General features: G+C 46.2%; 1 protein-coding gene across 1 annotated transcript in view; it reads right to left on the bottom strand.

Moving 5' to 3' along the window:
* The window catches only part of ALX4 (ALX homeobox 4), a 63,639-nt gene extending 45,994 nt beyond the window's left edge, over positions 1 to 17,645 (bottom strand). The window contains exon 1 of the mRNA XM_024214433.3: positions 17,089 to 17,645. Coding sequence (XP_024070201.1) covers positions 17,089 to 17,476 — 388 coding nt within the window. The 5' untranslated portion in view covers positions 17,477 to 17,645. The remainder of the gene's footprint in view (positions 1 to 17,088) is intronic.
* Between the last annotated feature and the right edge of the window lie 1,748 nt (positions 17,646 to 19,393).

The raw sequence follows: 19,393 nt of genomic DNA on the forward strand, positions 1-19,393 counted from the left end.
CTGGATTGTAGGGTTTCTACATAGTCCACATGGTTCAAATCTTTGTTCCACCTCACGAACTCCATACAAAAAGTTTGCTGGGATCCTGAGCTCATGCCCAAACATGAAGAGTGCTGGGGTACATTTTGTACTCTCATTGACTGCTGTTCTATAAGACATCAAAAGGAATGGGATATGCTGGTTCCATTCCCTTTGATGCTGTTCTACAAACGTAGTCCCAGAGTCCTATTGAACCTTTGCTCCATCCAATCAGATCGCAGGTATGCTGGGGTGTTGCAAGTTTTGTGAATCCCTAGACTCTCACATACCTGCTGAAACACTTTGAATTCAAAGTTTCTCCCTGGATCTGTGTATAACTCACCTGGGACCCCAAATCTGGTGAAGAATTCATTCACTAGGACCCCTCCTACTGTCACAGCCTCTTGATTCCTTATTAGATAAGCTTCAGGCCATTTTGTAAAATAGTCCATGGCTACAAACTAATATGGATTGCCAGACTCTCTCAGGCAGAGGCCCAAGTACATCAACAGTAATGCACTCCCTCGGTGTCCCCATGAGATACTGCTGCCTAGAGACTCTCCCTGTCTTAAGGGGACCATTCTTTGCCAGGCATGCATCACATTTCCTGTGCCAATTTTCTACATCCTGCCTGCATTTCATCCGGTAGAAATTCTTCCTTAGTTGGCAAAGGTTTTGCAACCCTAAAATGCCCAGCAGTTTTCAAATCATGACATAACCTCAAAACCTCCTTTTTCCCAATATGGTACAACAAGGAGATACCTCTCAACGGTATTTATCATCTCCAGGGTTTTCCCATCTCCTATACAATATTTCATCTTTAAATTCCAAGCTTTCCCACTCGGAGCAGAAAGCTTGTATTGTGGTATTCTGAGGGGCTACTATATTCCAAAGTGACTGCATTTGCCAAATGATTTTCCAATCACACACTATCCTGATATTAGGATCTTCTCTTTGGGAAGCTTTTAGCTGCTCTGGAGTCCATTCCTGCAAACTCACATCCTTTGTTTCAGTGGCTGAACCAGGAACATTTGCACTTCTGCAAATTATGGGAAGAGAGGCGACAGCCATCAGTTCCGGAGCACACTCATTCCTTTGGGCAGCCAACGCCGTGCTCTTCTACTTCGGGCAGTGTTTGTAATGAGCCTCCTAGTAAAGCCATCTGGACAAGTCATCAGCATTTCCATGCTGGTGCCCAGACCTGTCTGTGACTATGGAAATCACAGAGCTGCAGTTTTTCCAACCACTTGGCAAGTAGCCCCTCAGGATTCCTGAAACTAAAGAGCCGTTGCAGGGATGCATGGTCTGTCCTGACCACAAACTTTCTGCCATACAAATAGTAGTGAAAATATTCTATAAATTTAACCAGTGCCAGGAGTTCTTTTCTGGTGGGGGAAAAATTTCTCTCTGGAGAATTTAGACTATTGCTGCAATAAACCACCACCCTCTCAAGTCCCTTGTGCTCTTGGGTCAATACTGCCCCCAAACCGTAAGCACTAACACCTGTGTCCAATATGAAAGGGGTTTTGAAACATGGGTAGGCTAAGACAGGAGCAGTCACAAAAGCCTTTTCAACTCTGAAAATGCTAAATCGCACACTGCTGACCACTGAAATGGTTCGCCTTTCTGATTCAACTTGCAGTGGTTTTGTAGGATTTGCAAAGCCACAAATAAACCTTCCATAACAGGAATAGAAACCTACACAACTGCGCATGTCTGCCAGTACAATTCTGTACAGCCTTGATTTTCTTTTTGGCACTGGAAATTCTCCCCTCATTGACTGTGTGCCCAAGTTAAGAAGTTACCTCTTTTTGACACAGCTCACATTTGAGTTTCATCTTGGGAGCCTTAAGCTTATGACAGACCATTTGTAAATGTATCAGTTCATGTTCATCAGGTATTAGCGTGCACCAGGATATCATATCAGTATAGCAAATACGCTTAGAGTGGTGTGTCATTCCATGCCCTTTCCATTAGCCTCTCAAATGTGTCTGATACACAGGCCAAAAGCCATCCCTTTAAATTGCCACAGGCCTTGCCCTGCTGTGAAAGCATTCTTTTCTCTGTCCTTTGGATCTTCTTCCACTTGCCAATACCCACTTCTAAGATCCAGTATGGAAAGCCAGATTGAACCTGATACAGCATCCAGCATACCATCTATTCATGGTAATGGATACGTGACTTCATTTCGTTTTCTATAGTACACATCGAATCTGATGCTGCCATCTTTTCTTCTTAACCAGAACTATGGGTGAAGTCAAGGGCTGGTTGAAGGCTTAATTATGTTTTACAGATTTGTTTCCACAATGGCCTGTAAAGCCACTTCCCTCTTTGCTACTGGTAAATGGTGAGGTGGCTGTTTAATGGATTAGTTTTCCCCAACATCAATCGGGTGCTGGACCAGTGCAGTGCAACCTACATCTTTGTTAGTTCGGAAGAACAACTCCTGATCCCAACCAGAACTCTTTTAGACTGTTCAACTGCTCCTCATTTAAATATACAATACTGCACTGGAACAAGTCCAGTAGAAACTCTGGGAGCTCACCTGACCCCCTTCCTCTTGTAGTTTTCTTTTGCATGTATTAGATCCACTAGTTTACATTTTGCAATAGTGGTTCCCTTTTTTTGTTTTTAAACTATTTGCTGCTTATCAGAAACATTCAGCAAATGATCAGGAATCTGTTTCTGATTCAGATCCACAAGAACTTTAGCAGATATAACCTAGATTCCCCTCCTGAGATCCTGGATCTCAAAGCAGGTTTATGTAGCTGATGTTATCATTTCTGCCCCTGGAGACAGGACAACTTGTTTACTGAAAACCAATTGCCTATAAGCCATGTGCTTCACCTGGGCTGCATCTTTAAAGGGAATTTCCACAGACTTAATTAGTAGGACGTCTTTTCTGGCATTTATTACACCATTATTAGCCATAATGAAACCCAAACCAACATTAGCTCATCCACTGTCTTGGCTATCCAGACTTCTTGCCTGAATTCCAGAGGTTCAAAATACAATTTTGCCCGGTTTTGGACCAATGTCTTTGCTCCAGTCACTGTCTCCATTTGAGACTAATTATGTGGCTAAGTTTTGGATCCCCTATTCCCTATCCTTTGTGACTGGTCTAATAACTATTATGTTTGAGCCAGTGTCCACTATTACTATTCAATTCACAGATCCTATCACACATTCAATAGGCAAACTCCCATTGTTGTTGTGTAACAGTCCAGATCTAAACCAAAACTATGGGGCTAATCCTTGTATCTCCAAGCTTTGCCCACTCAGTTTGGGTGCCTCCCCATTTCCTGAGCTGGCCGAAGGGTTTCACTATACATTTGTGATGCTCTGTCCTGGCCTGCTTTATATTTATAACAATCCTTTATGTGGCCAGTTTTTTCACACTACCAGCATTTAACTGAACTGCTTCCCTTCATTTTTTCATTATTGTCAATTTCCCTTGTTTTACAAACCAAATGAATCATTTTTCTAATAATTCAAAAATGTAATAAACCAGATTAGAATACCCTTTTCCATCATACATACTAGACACAGAGCTATACTTACAGGGCTCATGGCAGTCAGCTTCTATCTTCCTCACTAGCAGCTGTTTCTTCCTTTGGTGAACAGCTGCAAGAAAAGATTCAAGTTCTGTGACAAATTCCGAAGGCTTTCCGAGTGTCTTTGGCCTCCTTTGGTTGATCTGCAAATCCAGGTCCCACTGAGCATCTATAAACTGGTCCATTGCAAATTTATCCTGGAAAGCCTGTCCTCACTGGTAAGTGGATATGCCAGGAACACAAGTCTCCTTAGGCCCGCTGCTATTTCAGATGTGGTCTTCTTCCCTCTCCTTCTAGCTCTTAGCTGTGCCCTGGCCAGCTCAGATTGACCACTGTCTCCAAATCAAATATCAAGGGCTTGTACCAGGTCTGGATAACTCAGTGTCTTTTCTGGGGCTAAGTTCTTCAGCACCGTCGGAGCTGGATCACGCTAGCTGGCCGCTAGAAACCTCACTTTCTGTTCATCTTCACAGCCATTTATTTGATTTATGGCATTAAACTGAGCCAAATAAGCCTCCCAGGGAGTTTTCCCTTCAAAGACAGTGGGGTTTTGCACTACTTGAGCTGGGACAATCTGACCTATCCCCTCTGGGCTACAAATGGGAGAGAGAAGTGTTGTAAATGTTCTACCTTATCCAAATCCTCTGGCTGGCCCAATTCCTCATCCAAGTGGCTGCCTTCCATTGTGGTCTGTGACCCTTTGATTTCCTTCTGAAGGTGATTTTTCAGTTTCCTATGTCCTTGCTGCAGCTCATCAATGTTTGCAAGTTCCAATTTGGCCAAAGCAGTCCTAGTCTTCCCTATTTAATGGAAAACCTTGTGGGACATGGAAGTCAGGTAACTGGTCACTTCATTGATCCATCTTGCCATTCCAGACTGGGAATATTGCACCTGGGCCTCCCATTGTCCCTAGACATTGTGTAGTTGCTACCCCAAGAATGATTTCATCTCTGCTTGCAGGTCAATTTTCATTCTCTTCCTGGGAAACCTCCAGATATGACTTTATTTCCTTTTGTGAAGCTTCCAGCTTTAGATTTAGATCTTGATTTAATTCCTTCCGGTTTTGTTTTACTTTCTTTTGTCCATCTATGATTTCTGTGAGCACACTCATCATGTGTGCCATCTCAGGACATTAGGAATAACTGGCTCACAATTTTTCTCCTTGGAAACCGGATCCCTGCCTTAATACCAGCTTAACCCTTTTGACATGAGCAGTTGACCAATATTTGGGGTCTTGTGGATTGTGGGGAAGAGCAATTGATGATAGAACTAGGTGGTTTTTTGACTCAATCCTGTTTATTTACGAAGTAGTACATATAAAATCCTGTTTCCCTGAACTAAATGGGAGTCAAACAGAAGACAGTTTCCTTGGTCAATATTCCAAGCCTCTTTTTCTAGCCAGCACTCTACCCAAAAAACTCTCTCAACTTTTCTCTCAGGGTCACACTGCAGATGCTTCTCTGGCTCTTCTTGTCTTCCTCGTTGCCTTTTCTGTTTGCTTTTGAGGTGTTTCTGGGTGCATCTGCCCACACAGCTCCACAGCTGCACCAAAACAATACCCAGCCCTCTGCATTCAGACCCCAATGAAGCCCCTCTGCCCACATCACAGAAAGTTCTGCTTGCCCCTTCTCACCACTCTGTTCCCAGCTCTCTCCATTTCTCTCTTTCTTTGCATCTCTCTCCCTCCACTCCCTTTCCACCTCATAGTTCTCCTCTCCTTCCCCAAATCTCTCTATGATTGAAAGAAGATCCTAGAAAGATCAAGGGCATTAGAACCATTCCTATTATGGCATCTCTTCTTAATTAACAGTTGAAATATGGATCTCCATTCACTACAGCAGAGGCAAAAATTGTGAAGTGCAATAAACAATATTTTTGAAGAAAATATAATATTCAAGTATAGCTAAACATCATTTGTTTAAAGATAGATAGTTTTCTTCCTTCAATATGTATACTGCCATTTAAAAGTCTGGAGCACCTGAAAAGCCAGTGACTGGTATAAATCACCATAACATTCTCCTTATTTATATGAAATATTTCTGTTCATCTTTATGTAAATATTCTTAAATTGCAAAGGTACTAGTCTTGCTGGGGAACGCCTCAGGTTGTTCCTAATTCTGAACTAATGTTCTTTCCTTTTTGAAAGTACTTCTCTACAAAGATATTGGCCTTACATTTTCAAAAATGACTTGTGATTTTGGGTGCATTCATTTTTTGAATGCCCAACATGGGACATCTTAGAGACCTGATGTTCAGCATTTTCTGAAAGTCTGGGCCCTTTCAGGTGTCTCAAGTTGGACACCCAAAAACGGAGTCATCCATATTTACTACTCACTTTTGAAAATTTAGGCCATTAATGTCTTTTGCAAAGTTAACTGGTTTAAGATAAAGACAGGTCAGGGCACATGAAAACATCCAATCAGCTACAATTTAATACTTTGAATAAGGGTCTGCCAATCAAGAGACCTAGTTTCTATCCCTGATTCTGCCACCAACTCACAGTTCAGCCCTGGGCAAATCACTTACCTTCTCTGTGCCTCAATTTCTACAATTGTAAAATGGGGATAATAATACTTTCCCATTTTTGCAATGCACTTAGAGCTCAATGGATGAAAGCCACTATAGAAGTGCAATGTTATTGACAAAATAATAAATGGCTTTAAAGATTTCAATATGTAATTGACAATAGAGCCAGACACTTGGACAACTAAGTGGCTAGGGATGTGGCTGGAGATCTCCTTAAGCACTAGACGTTGGCTGAGAGCCACCAAGACACCTCCTCCCTCTTACAAGGGAAACTCATCAAGGCTTTGCATGCGGGACTTGGAAAGGGAATAAATCTTTTAGATCTGAGGGACTGAAGTCTGCACATTAGCTCCCCTTAAACTCTGAGTGCATTAACTTGGGAGGTTAGAAACCAAAGCCAAAAAATCTCTTTTGATTCACAACTTGTTTTGAGCAGTCAGCCATAAAGCAGCCAGTGAATCACTCCCGCCAGTTAGTCATGCAACCACAGTGAACGTACACTCCAAAAGGAGTACAAAATAAACAGCCTGCAGCCCCAGATAACACACACACAGAGCTCATTTGTGCTATCTGGCATCAATATATATTGTTAATGGGACTCCTACATCAAACCCTTAGTAAAAGACACATTTGTTAAGCATCTCCAAGTCTCTCTCCCCATCAGCTTCTTCATCTGTTTTGCAGCGTGTTGCTTTCAAAACAATTCAGACTAATAAACGTTTAAGACTCTGTTTTCCTCCTCCTTCTGCTGCTGGTAAAACCTTTGCAGAAAGAGGTGGATAAAGCAGAGTTCATGCCAATCAGCACAGGACAACTTGAAAATAAACAGCCCTAGTGAGAAAGGAAACCTTCCTGCCTAGAAAAGAAAGATACAAATAAAGGGGAGGTTGACACATCAGTGTTATAAACTGCTTGGTTCAGGAATCCTATAAAACTCTCAAGCCAGATCTACCGGCCAAGCCAAGAGAAGCAAAACGGGTTGGAAACAGACTCAAATAAATCATCTTGCGAAGACCCAGGAACACGCACGAGCCATACCTTCGACTCCTCCGCTGCTCGATTAGCTCACTGAGGAAATCCTACAGGTTTGTGTGCGCAGGGAGACTCCGCTACCTCCAGTGTCCGCTTAAACCTAAGTTTAGCCAAACTTCTTGGCGCACGCCCCCTCCCCTCCCTGGGAGGGTGCTGCTGGAGCCTTTGAATGGCAGATCTGGTGGCCCTATTGTAAAAAAGAGAAGGCAATTGCCAAAGCAGCGTCAGCTGCACCTCGTGGAGCCCTAAGACGCGAACCTGGCACACAAAGCCGGCGTTATAAAACATGGGAAGAGGCCGCTTCTCAAAGGAGCCAGCTACGCTCAGAGGCGAGCCCACGGGCCGGCTGCTCGCTCGCGCTGAACATCTGCCTGCTGCGCTCCCTTGATTTCTGCCTCCTTTCCCCAGCCTGTTTCCCTTCCTCTGGGGTTGTCTCATTTCAGTGTTCGCCTCTTTCTCTTCTTCCTTCCTGTTCTTCGGGCCCGTCGCTCCTGTTCCCTTCCTGGCTTTTCGGGGGGGCGTCTCATTCCCCCCCCCCCTCTTCAGGCGTTGCTTGTGTTTCATGCCGGGTTTCTTTCTGTCCGTTTTCTCAGTGCTAGGCTTGCTTTTCCCGCATCCCCCCTTGCTTTTCTTCCCGCCTTTCCTTCCTTCAGCGAGCTCTCTGATGTAGTCTTTAATGTCACTCCAGTTATGTATCTCCAAAACATATTTACTCCTCCAACCCACCCATACCCCCTTGCTCTTTACCACTGAAGAGAGTCTGTAGATACCCGGAGTCTTTCTCAACCCCTTTATCTGGATGTGAGGACTTTTGTCAGGAGCAGAGCCCAGTTCAAAGCGTCGGAGGGGAGTGAAAGTTCAGGACCTGTAAAACCGGCCCCATTCAGCCCCGGCCTAGAGAAAGTCTGACTCTCTCCTGAGATCCACTTCGGCTCTGATCCCTATCAGTCACATCTGGAACCTGGGCTCCCCTCTGATCCCTATCCATCACATCTGGCTTCAGGGCAGTACGGCGGTGCAGGAAGGGGCTTTAGATGAGGGGAGATGGAGCGGGGAAGGAGATGGAGGCAGGATATGTGTGTGTAATCCCCTCTTCAGACAGTGCCAGACGCTGCCCTGGTGACACAGCCATAGTGGGTCCCTCCCTTTGTGTGTTCCCCTCTACGACTTTCAATCTTTTATTGCTTGTGGGGGATGCAGATTAAAGGAAGAAAAATTGGGTCTGAAACAAACTTCTCTCTGCATCTCCGGCTGCCTTTGGCCGACGCAACAGGCGGTCAGAATCACCTGAAGCAGGGGGGATATTAACTACGGAGGGGGCTGCACTGCTTGCTCCCCACTGGCCCCTCTTCAAACTCTTTCTCAGCTCTGATCCCTGTCCATCCCCCTTCCCAGGTAGCAGTGAGTCTAACCGACTCGTAGTCCCACTGCCTTCTAAAATGCTTCATGAAGAGAAGGGAGTGGGGTGAAAGAGGAGGAGGGGAGGGAGTTTATGTTCAGGGATAGGGAAGTATAAATGATACATTCCCCAGCGAAGGGTGACCACAGGTCCCCCAGGGGAGAGGCAAGAACACCCAGTACTTAGTCATGCCCCATTCTCTCTACCCCACAGGCCCAGCGTGTTGCTTCGGTCCCTCGCCTCCAGATCGCTCAGAGCAACCCGCATCTCCCTTGTACCTTGCTGAATCCGGGGGATCTTTTACTTTCACTGAATTGGGACCCGCCCTGGAGTCGCGCTAAGGCACCAGAAGCTCTCTCTCTCTCTCTCTCTCTCTCACACACACACACACACACACACACACAAAGAGGGGGGGCATTTGAACACTTTGCGAATGGAGACTTCAGGGAATTCAGCGTAGGGGACTCTCCCGCACCTGGATGGGGATAGCAAGCAACAAATAAACAAACAAAAATGTCTCTTGGTGGCCACACGCAGCAAAGATGCTGCCAGCAGCCTCCCAGCCCCTCTGAACGCAAAGGAGGGGAAGGGGCATTGCAGAGAGAAGGGAAAGCTTCTCAGAATGCCCCTTCCTCAACTTCCTGGCACCGGGGGATCTGCCGGGCAGAGAGAACCCGAAAAGAAAGGCAGCCTTATTGACGGGAAATCATTAGACATCTTGAGATACACCAACAGGAGCCTTCTCCCCCACCTCCTCTCCTTAGCTAGCACTGTGGCGGCGCCTCCAGCCACACGCAATACTCAGGACACGCCTTGGGTATATTCTCTAGTGGGGTCCTTATATTTCCACCCCTACACTAAAATGTCCACTTCGAAACTGTGACGACCCCTTCCCCTTTAAGTGTGACCCACAGACCCCCTAACCCATCTCCTCTCCTCCACATATTGACGCAGGCAGATGTGGAAGAGCTGATATTTCCCTCAATAAAACTGCTTCACACGTAGAGAGCAAATGGCAGGAGAATTCCACTTTAACATGTCACCTCTACGAGCTTGGAGCGCGCAGAGAAGAGGAGATTGGCTGCCCAGATCACAACTGATTAGCGCTTCTCAGTGAATACCTTCAAGACAGGGAACTATGCGCCTGATCCAAAGTCCCTTGAAGTCAATGGGAGCCTTTCCATTGACTTCAGTGGGCTTTGGAGCAGGCCTCAAATATGTTTTAAGTCTTTAATGTCAGCTAATCGCTCATTCTGGAACAAGGTTATTTCTCGTATTCGTACATTTTAAAACGCTTGAAAATTCTTATACGCTATTTTGCAAACATGTAAAAATAAAAATAAAGAAAGTGCATTAGAAATATATCAGAAATATAACAGTGTGGAGAGATCCTTTAATTCCTGTGGCAATTCCTTTCTACTCTTATTGATAAAGCGTTATAGATTGCATTTGATATTTGCACAGAAATAAAATAGATCGTTATTATTTGCATAACCTTGTACTTAAAGATTCTCCTATGCCAGGAAAAACAGTTTGCATTCATCTAACCCGCTGAGCAAACATCCTAATGCATATTTCTCTTTCATTCCCCTAAAGGGTTCCCCCCCCCAAAAAAAACCCTGTATTTCAAGACAGCAGTATTTTCCCCAGGAACTGTAATTTACATCACCTCTACGTAAAAGAAATGGCAATTCAGATTACTTTAATACATAAACCACTTGATGCTTTTTCCCCACCTCTAAACCAAGATATAACTTGTGCTTTTTTCCTGGTTCCAGTTTAGGGGATAATCCATAACTGGTAGTTTGACTTCAGTGAAAAAAGGAAAGCAATGTTGCTGCATTCAGGAGATAGAGACGCCTTCAGTGTGCGTACAACATGCAAATTCTATTAGTAATATACAAAGTCTATTGTACAAACATCAGACCGAAGTTCTTTGACTCTAGACTCCGAAATCTGTTTCCACGACCTGTCTTGGTGCATGCCCGGTCCAAGTCACTCTCCTTTGATTTCAGCGAAAACAAATACAATTTGGAAATTAAACGTTATAAGTGATTCGACCATTTCCTTTGCTTTTGCGAAAATTACAGATCGGAATAGTGAAGATGTGGTGCCCGCAATGCAAAATGGAAAGACTCGTGAGCATCACTAAGCAAACTAAAACCTTTCATTCGCCTCGGTGACCCCACAATCGAAATGCGCCATAAATGAATTGGAAGCATTTATGTTGTCGCTTCGTTATTACACTTGACTATAACTCCCCTTATGCTATATTTATAGCTACTATCCAGTAGATAGTCTGGATAGTAGCGTAGGGCAGCCACAAGCTTTTTATAGTTTCGAAACAACGTGTTTATTAAAAAACATATATCCCTAAAACCCCTCTCCATCAGGGAATCTTTGCTGTTTGTTTCGTAGCTCTAGGTTTGTACATTACATTCCAGCCAAGGACCTAACGGTGTCTAAAGTGGGACACCAGCACAGAGTCTCACAGTCGCTTTTATTCCCATTCTTTAGATGCTGATGATCAGAAAAACGCAGAGGGCCGAGTTACGGGGCTTGGTGTGTTTTGGATGCAGGTGGAGGAGAGTGGCGGGGAACAGCATTTTTAGAAGTCATCAGAAGCTGGCCAAACCCAACGGAAATCAACAGGGCTAAGCCGGTTGAAATTAACAAAGGGAAACAGCTACTCAGAAAGAGGAGGAGGTATGGGCCGATCCTGTCAGCAAGATTCGCACCAGTGGCCCTCCCTTACTAGTACAAGTCCTGCCATCCGGCGAGGGTAGAATCAGGTTTTTATCTCGCCCTAGTTTTCTAGTGAAGACAAGGCCTAGGGGAAGGAAGACTACTGCGCTCCGGATCGGGTCCCCTCCTATGTGCATTCTTTGCGCATCCAAAACTCCATGGCTTCATTGGGAATTTGGGGGCTGGGAGAAGGATCGGACCTTATTGTTCAGATTCGGGATACACTACGCGACAGCGGAAGCCCAAAAGGATCGGCTGAGCGAGGGTCCTTAGCAGGGGCAAAGTGGAGAGGTTAGAAAGGACAGCGCCACGAGATAAAGGGGCCAAGGAAAAGGCTCAGCTGGGAATTTTATAGAGGGAATAAGGCAGTGCAACAAACTCGCCTAGGCACTGCCAAAGGGACTTGCTCGGCACTCCTAAACTGATCTCCCTCCAGCTTACCAGTGAGATACAGTCCGGATCACTCAGCAGGGCAGTAAACTGAGAGAAAAATAACAAGCAAATAAAACTGCATTTTTCTTGGTTTGCAGAGGCCATTAGCGCCAAACCTTCAACTCTCCACACTTGTTGGTCACGCCCAGCCCAGCGAAGAAAAGCTGAGTGGGGCCAACATGAAGCGGGCGATTTAGTGAGCCGGAGTGCCTTATTACAGCGAGTTGACAGCCCAAATGAAGGCTTCTCGCAGCCCCATCTCTAAATTGAAGCCCTCAGCCAGACCTGGGATCGGATGCGGCCCACGCCAGGGGGGCTGGAACAATTTGTAGAATGGGGCTGTTGAGAGCCATTGAACCAAACTGTAAACCCTGCATACAGCGGAAACCACTTCTAGCCAGGGGGTTCAGCCGCCCCTAGCTCCAGCATCTATGGCCCTCACAGTTCTGAGCCGCTCTGGCCCAGCTCCCGGCACACGGATCCTTCTGTGGCAGCGGCGCCCAGAGCCTCGGCACTGCACGATCAACACTGACGGATCCAGGATGGTGGTTGTTACGATGCTTGAGAAGGGGTCCCCCCTATGGTTCCCGTAGATTCTGGGACCCGCAAGAATCAGCACCTTTCCCCCCCTTTGGCATAAGTCTCTTTCCACAAGTGTTTTTCATCCTCATCCGAACGTGACCCCTCACTGGCGCCAGGGTCCGCGTCTCCCCTCAGACCAGGGTAAATTAGGAATAACTCCAGGGAGGCCAATGCGGCAACGCCAGTCCAATACTGATGCCCTGGAGGGGCGAGTCAGTGCCAGGCAGCATAGATAGTGTCACGGTTTGGGATTAGGTTAGCCACCTAACTAGCTAACACAGAAACAGCTGCCCCAAAGGACGGGATTGGCAGTCTCCTGCTATGCTCATCTGTATATTTCTACCCGCCGTAGATATATGCCCGTATTAACAGGGAGCTAAACTCAGCCTAGAGTGACTGGACTCCCAAAGCCCGAGATTAGTAAAAGACAACCCTAACTGGGGTTTGGCAAAACTACAAGCCCTGGTTAACCAGAAATACACGAGAGCGATTATTCATTATTGCAATTATGCTAATTTCCAATGTATACAAATCATCCCAGGGTACAGCGGCATGCGTGCGAGTGTCGACTCAATATAGTGGTGGGAGAATTATTTAAAACAACACAGCGCGCGCTCTCTGGGAAGCTCGCCCTGGCCCCAGCTCCTGAGCAGGAGGCCCAGCTGATTTTCGCTTCTCTCCCACCCCCTCCTCTTCGCTGCTTGTGAAGCAGGAATTCTATCTCTGGGATGGTGTAACCCGCAAAGGAGGGGTTAACCCCCCTTTTACATTCCAGATACAGAACCCACATAAACTCACACGGCTCTGAAATTTTCATTTAATTTTAGAAAAGAAGAAATTCCATCTGTCTGCATGCCTCTCTTCCCTCTATGCAGCAATCCGTCCAAATCTTACAGTGGACACTTACTATTAACCAGAAACTATTTTAATCCTTAGCCATTATTATTATTAATTCTCCTCACAGATCCGTGTGGCTTTTATTACATTGCCATGTATTCTAAGCCACATCACACCAGACTTTTAAAACTGTTAGGGGTTCTATGGTACCACTAGTGAATTGGGAATTCTGCTTAATAATAAATAAAACAAAACAAACAAACAAAGGCCTAAATATGCAATCGATAGGAATACAGAATCCCGGTGGCATTAATGTGGGTGATACATTCATTTGGTTCTATACAGCCTTGTAATGTGTCATCAGATGTTAAGATGTTGCCCTGGATTTTTCAACCTAAAAAAAACAAATCCAGTTAGCAGAGAGTTTTGAGAGAAATCAGGCACCTCTGAGGAATGGCCTCAAATACTATTTATTCACTAATTAATTAGTAATGACTTATGCAGCGCCATCCCCGTCCATTGCCCCAGAACACACGCAGAAAGATCCTCTCTGTCCCAAAAAGTTTACAATCTGTGTTAAAGGCCCAGCGAATTATTTAGTGGAGTCCAATATAATGAAAGTCGTTATTTAAAACATATCGATGGCACATGTTTGGGGAGTATAAAGAAAGACGCTTCCCTCCCTCCCCTTCTCCTGCCCCAGCGCCTTCTGATTTATCATCTTGAAATTCGCAGGGAGGTGTATTGGGAAATGAGTGGCTGAAAGGTTCAGGGTAATGACATATAATGTTCCAGGTGAGCATGTGGTTATTACAACTCTGTATCAGGTAACTCGGAGTGCTCTGTATCGTGCGCATTAAAATTCATATGCGCTGTAACTCACTGTATCGGTCTCTGACACCGCGCATTCCCTCCTGGGATTCCATTAGTGGTGCGTGGAGTTACAGAACGGCGCAATGAAATTTCAAAGTGTTGGGGTGTGGGGAATTTGGAAACAGCACATCGAATGGGGGAGGCGGTATCTGTATTTCTTTTTCAGACTCTTGCAACCCCCCTTGTGCACTAAATCTTTCTTTCTGCCCATGAAGTGACCCAGGGCCAGACGCTGATCTCAGTTACACCGCTGTAGGTTTGGGGTAGCTCCACTGACCAGTGTAAAGAAGAATAGACATAGTCCCCATTCCACATGGACGCAAGGGATTTGCCCGGCACTGTTTCTTTCTGACAATTCAGCCACGATGAGTTTCCAGACCTGGCGTTATGGGGTTGGAGGGGGAGAGAACTCGTGCTACAAGCCCCAGAGCAAACAAAATCCATGCAACTCCACTGCCCATTTCCCTGCAGCATTTCTGGGGGAATTCTTCTCTTCAAGACTCTGATATCTGTATTTTCTGTGTCATCAAAGGCCCCCGAAGAAAAATGTTTGGGTGTGAAGTCTTGGGCGCTGGTAGTTTAATTTCAGTTCTCGGGGAAATGAATCTACATCGCTCTGGTTTCTTCTGCGCAGAGTCTTTTCTGGGAAGGAAGGTCCCACATTCCTCCCATCCAGAATGGTGTCTGTGGGAAAGTTAGGGACTGGAGCTCACAAAAGCCCGGACCCTTGGCAGGTGGGGAGTGGGGCTTCTTCGGAGCATTATAAGGGGCTATTTTCTTTTTTTTTTACAGCGATTACATGTTGCGCTCTCTGCCTTTTTCATTATAGATGGGGGTAGCAGCCTGTGGATTACAATTCCCTCGCCTAGCAGCCTTTCTCCCTGTACTGCGCGCGGTGCCTGCGCCATTTGCGGGTGCACAGCGCACAGATTTTCCCTGCACTTCACCAAAGGTGGGGGACTCCTTTGCAGAAGGCGAGGAGCTTTCAAGTTGCTGGGACAAGGGAGACCTTTCCCCTTTCCTCATTGGACTTTAGGAGCCTCTGGTTCGATCTATGTCTCTGGAATCAGCTGTCATTCGGGGAAATAAATGAAGCTAACGGGGCTGGGTACAGTACAGCTGAAGATTGGCGTACACATATTTCAAAGCATCTTTCTCCGCTGCACCCCTTTGAGAGGGGCTGCCCAGGCTGGCTCCTTGCAGCACGAGTGATGGATGGCTTGTTAATGTAACCCCGGGCCCCGTCCCTTCCAGCTTTTCCTATAGTCAGCAAACACTCCAAGCCTTCAGGAGATGCTTAGGGGGTGGGGGTGGGGGGGAAGGAAGGTGCCTTTGACTTGTTTCAAGTCTGGAAAGGGGGAAGGGAGGTGCATGGAGAGAAAGTAAACAATAAAATAAAAGCAATTGGAGAAGCTCAGACATAATCCAAACCAGGGTTCAAAGAAAATGGAACTAAAGAAGGACGGATAGGAAGTAACCCCAGCACACCGCTGCTGCACTGTGGAAAAGCAGGAGCTGCAGAAGACTTAACTTTCCCTTGCACTTCTGATCTCCCCTTTGTAATACTTCTCCATTGCTCACTTTGACTGGCATCGCTAGTGTTTTGCTTCTCTTCATTCTTCTAGTTTGTTCCCGGTCTAGGGCTGCTTTGGGTAACTTTTGATTGATGGAACAGTGGAAAAAAATGAACTTTCACTGAGACCTGGTTTTGAAAGAGCAGTGAATTCAGACTGCAGTGAATTCAGACTGTAGGAGTTAATTAACTAGCATTTGTGTAGAAACAGGGAAGACAGATAGTGAGATAGATAGATTTTTATTTTCACTTTCCCATAACCAGAAGAAGAGGATTTTTTTTAACCTCCAAGTATAACGGAAACGCCTAAACAAACGTTAGTCTGTCATTTTAAGTACATCCCCTGAAAGATAATGAGAATAAATCCGGTTTAATTCTATTTAGTTTAGCGCCAATGCGAGGAGATGTCTTAATTGCCACTAATGAAATGAAGAGGATGCAAGTGTGTTACCTTTGATGATTCAAACGCAGGGCAGAAATCAACAGAGTGGCACGGGGAGGAAAGGCGAATACTAAAGATAACCCAGTAATGGGGAGAGCAGATTTCTCTCAGCGTTCACATTTAAACAGAAGGCCACATTAGGGAATATTTTGAGTAGGGATTAACTAAAACTTGTTGGCTTTTTTTAAGAACACAATTACGGATTTTCTTTAATTTGTAGTGGCAGAACAGCAATCTCTAGGTGTGCATCAGATCTAGAGAAATTATAATACTTCATTGCAGCGGGCCGAAAGGAAATAAGCTGCTGTCATAGAAAATACAGGGGTTTTTGGAACACGGCTGTGCTTGGAAACACAAAGACGCATTGGCTTTATAATAATAATAGCAACAACAATAAAATTACAACCGAGGGATGCGAGTCTGTACATGACTTAAGTCATTTCTATGCGAAATAAAAAAACAGAATAAAACCCATTGTTTCTCCCAAGGGCATGTTGTTGCTTTGTTTCAAAACGCGCATATCCCCCCCCCCCAGACATTACTGGGACAATTTCAGAGCAACCTCAGGAAAATGGGTAGGGGGGAGCTTTTATACATCCCACCCCACTCTTTTCCTGGGAGTATGTGCATCTGTAGGGGAGGGGATGTGGTTGTTTTCTTCCATCCTCTCCCGTTATATGGTCTCTTCTGCACTGGAAGACGGGATCCCGAAGCCGGCAAAGGGTGCACAGTATCAGGGGAACGGCCCGCGTTGGGTTACTGCTCAAAGTGCATGCTGGAAAGACACCGGTACCACACCGAATCTGTTTACCTCTCTCCGACAGATACAGGCCCGATCCCGGCACGGATCCCCCTCATCTCCAGCAGGGCTTTAGTCAGAACAGGGACAGAGCACACACTGAAGGAGAAGCGGGTCCCAAGCATGTGGCCCCTGTCCACCAAAGGCGCGCTCGTTTCTCCCTTTTCCTGGCACTTCAGTTTATCTGCGCGCCCCTCTTCTCATCTCCCTTCCCCCCGCCCCAGCCACGTTCAGCGGCAAACATGCCCCTACCAGAGCCGTGTGCACGGGACTCACCGTAGCAGGAGACCTGCAGGGCTCCGTTGTGGCTGCTGGTCTCCTGCAGCTTGAGGTTGCTCTCCGGGGGAGTTTTGCAGGGGCCTCGCTGCATGTAGAGATGCTGCTGCTGCTGGTATTTGTTAAAGGAGCCTTGTGCCCCAGCAGAGCTGGGAGCCTGCCCGCTGCCATCCAGGGACTGGCATTCCTGCTGGCTATAGCGGCTCCGGCACTTACTGCTGCTGTCACCAAAGCCTTGTCCTTTGCTGGCCAGGAAAGTAGGGCTGAACTTGTCACTTGCTTGAAATGCCCTAAAAGGCGAGGAGCCCTCTGTGCTCTGGGAGGCTGCGTTGTAGTAGGAATCCATGGCAGCCGGATCACAATAAGAAACACAAGTATCAGCATTCATTCCTAAAATTAAAAGGCCCGAGTGTCCTTAATGCGCTTGGAGGGGCACCAGGAGCCTGCCTCTCTCCCTCTCCCTCTCTCGCTCTGTGTCTCACATGCACACTCACAGCTGGGCCAGGGAACTCTAAGAGGATTCAGATGTTCCTGAAAGCTGACCAGATCTCCAAAGCCTTCTCAAGATCTTGCAGAGCGAAAGGGATCTGCCCCCCCTTTCCTCCCTCTCTCGCTCACACTCACTCTCTGTCTCACCCTCCAAGCTATCTAAAGTCCAAAGAGACTCTTCTCAACACTTTCCCCCCCACACACATACAAAAACCGAGACCTCTCCCACAATTAATATGTAGATGATGACAGTGGAGGGGAGGGGGCCAAGGAAGGAGGGGAGCAGCGTGGGGGGGGGTCAGATCTTTTGCATAAAAAAACTTTTTTATGATTAAAAAAATAGAAAATCAAACACATGACATTAATGCAATTAGGGGATGAATATAGGGATCTGTGCAGGGCGGAAGAGCAGGGAACAATTTAATGGGTATGACACACTCGATTCGTTCTGGCCCTCTTCACTATTGACTTTGCAACGCAGCTGCAGGGACCTTAGACTTTGTAACCCCCTCCCTCCCCATTAGGTCCTTTATTAAAAGCAATATGGATTTCCCCCCCCCCAGCCATATCCCTTTAAGACCCTCACCCTTCCCCCCAATTAACCCTTTGGCAGCAGCCCCGCTCCCTCTGGCATCTCCAGGACTGGCAATGACTTTTTTAGACCCTTTCAGTGTTGCTGTGGGGTATTTTTCTGCCCCTTGTTAAGGGCTGAAGACAGCCACCCCATACCCAGGGCAAGTTCGTCCTTGCTTCTAGAGGTATTATTAATTAATTATTATTATTACAACCCAGGGGAAATTTTCACATTTTTTCCTCTATCAGATGTAAACAATTCTTTGTTGCTCGTGATTTTTTATTAAAATCCCTCTGGTAGCAGAGCAGTGTTTTACTAGATAACCTGCTTCCGAGGCGGTGAGACTGGAACTTGTAGAGGGACTGGGACTGGAAGAAGCCTTTTCTGGACTGAAAGGTCAATTGCAACCCCAAAGGGGCTTAAAAGCAAACCAGTATCAGCCCCGGTCCCATCAGCCGAACTGGACTCCACTCCTGCTTCCCCAGTTAACTCCTGCTGCCCCTTACACGTATTTTTTTTTAATCCTGCCTTTCTTCCATCCCTCACATCTGGTTTCTATCGCGCTCTTACCTTGAAGTTTTCAGTAATAAAGATATTACGCAAACTGCATCCACAGCTCTTCAGTCAAAAAGGCCCTTAACCCTTTCCTCGCCGCCTGTAGCCGGACGATCATTTCTGCCTAAGGCCGCGAGGGAGATGAGCCCAAATATCGCTAAAGACAGAAGGCCCGGCTCCTGCCACTAAGGAAGTCAGTGGGCCCAAGGTCCGTGCAACGGGTGGTGCGCGGGGGGAAGGGGAGACGAGAATTGACGTTTGTCTGTAAATATACACTCGGGGCTTTTGCAGATGTGTTCTTCTCCCCCCCTTTCCCTTCTCCACCCCCCACTTCGGACTAGGGGGGAACAGACTCACGTTTTTAGATTTAGTTACATAGTCGGAAAAGCAAATTTGCAAAACTCGAATTTAACAGAACGGGCCTAGGGAATAATAACCCTGATTGCAAAGGAATAACCGTCCTGAGGGGAGGGGATTGGGGAGTGAAGCGGTTTAGACGCTTGCAAGTGGATTGTTACAGTAGGCAGGGAGATTTTACACTAATAACCAGCATTGTAAATATCGTTGTCTGACAAACTCTATATCGCACATTAGTAATAAATACATTATGATGCAGCAAGGGGGGCGGGCTGCCCTTTATCCCAACGACACACCGGGGTTTCTAGTGAGGTCCTCGTTAAATAGCCA

Source organism: Terrapene carolina, unplaced genomic scaffold (assembly GCF_002925995.2).
Source record: "Terrapene carolina triunguis isolate 2854851 unplaced genomic scaffold, T_m_triunguis-2.0 Scaffold96, whole genome shotgun sequence".
Classification (NCBI taxonomy): Eukaryota; Metazoa; Chordata; order Testudines; family Emydidae; genus Terrapene; species Terrapene triunguis.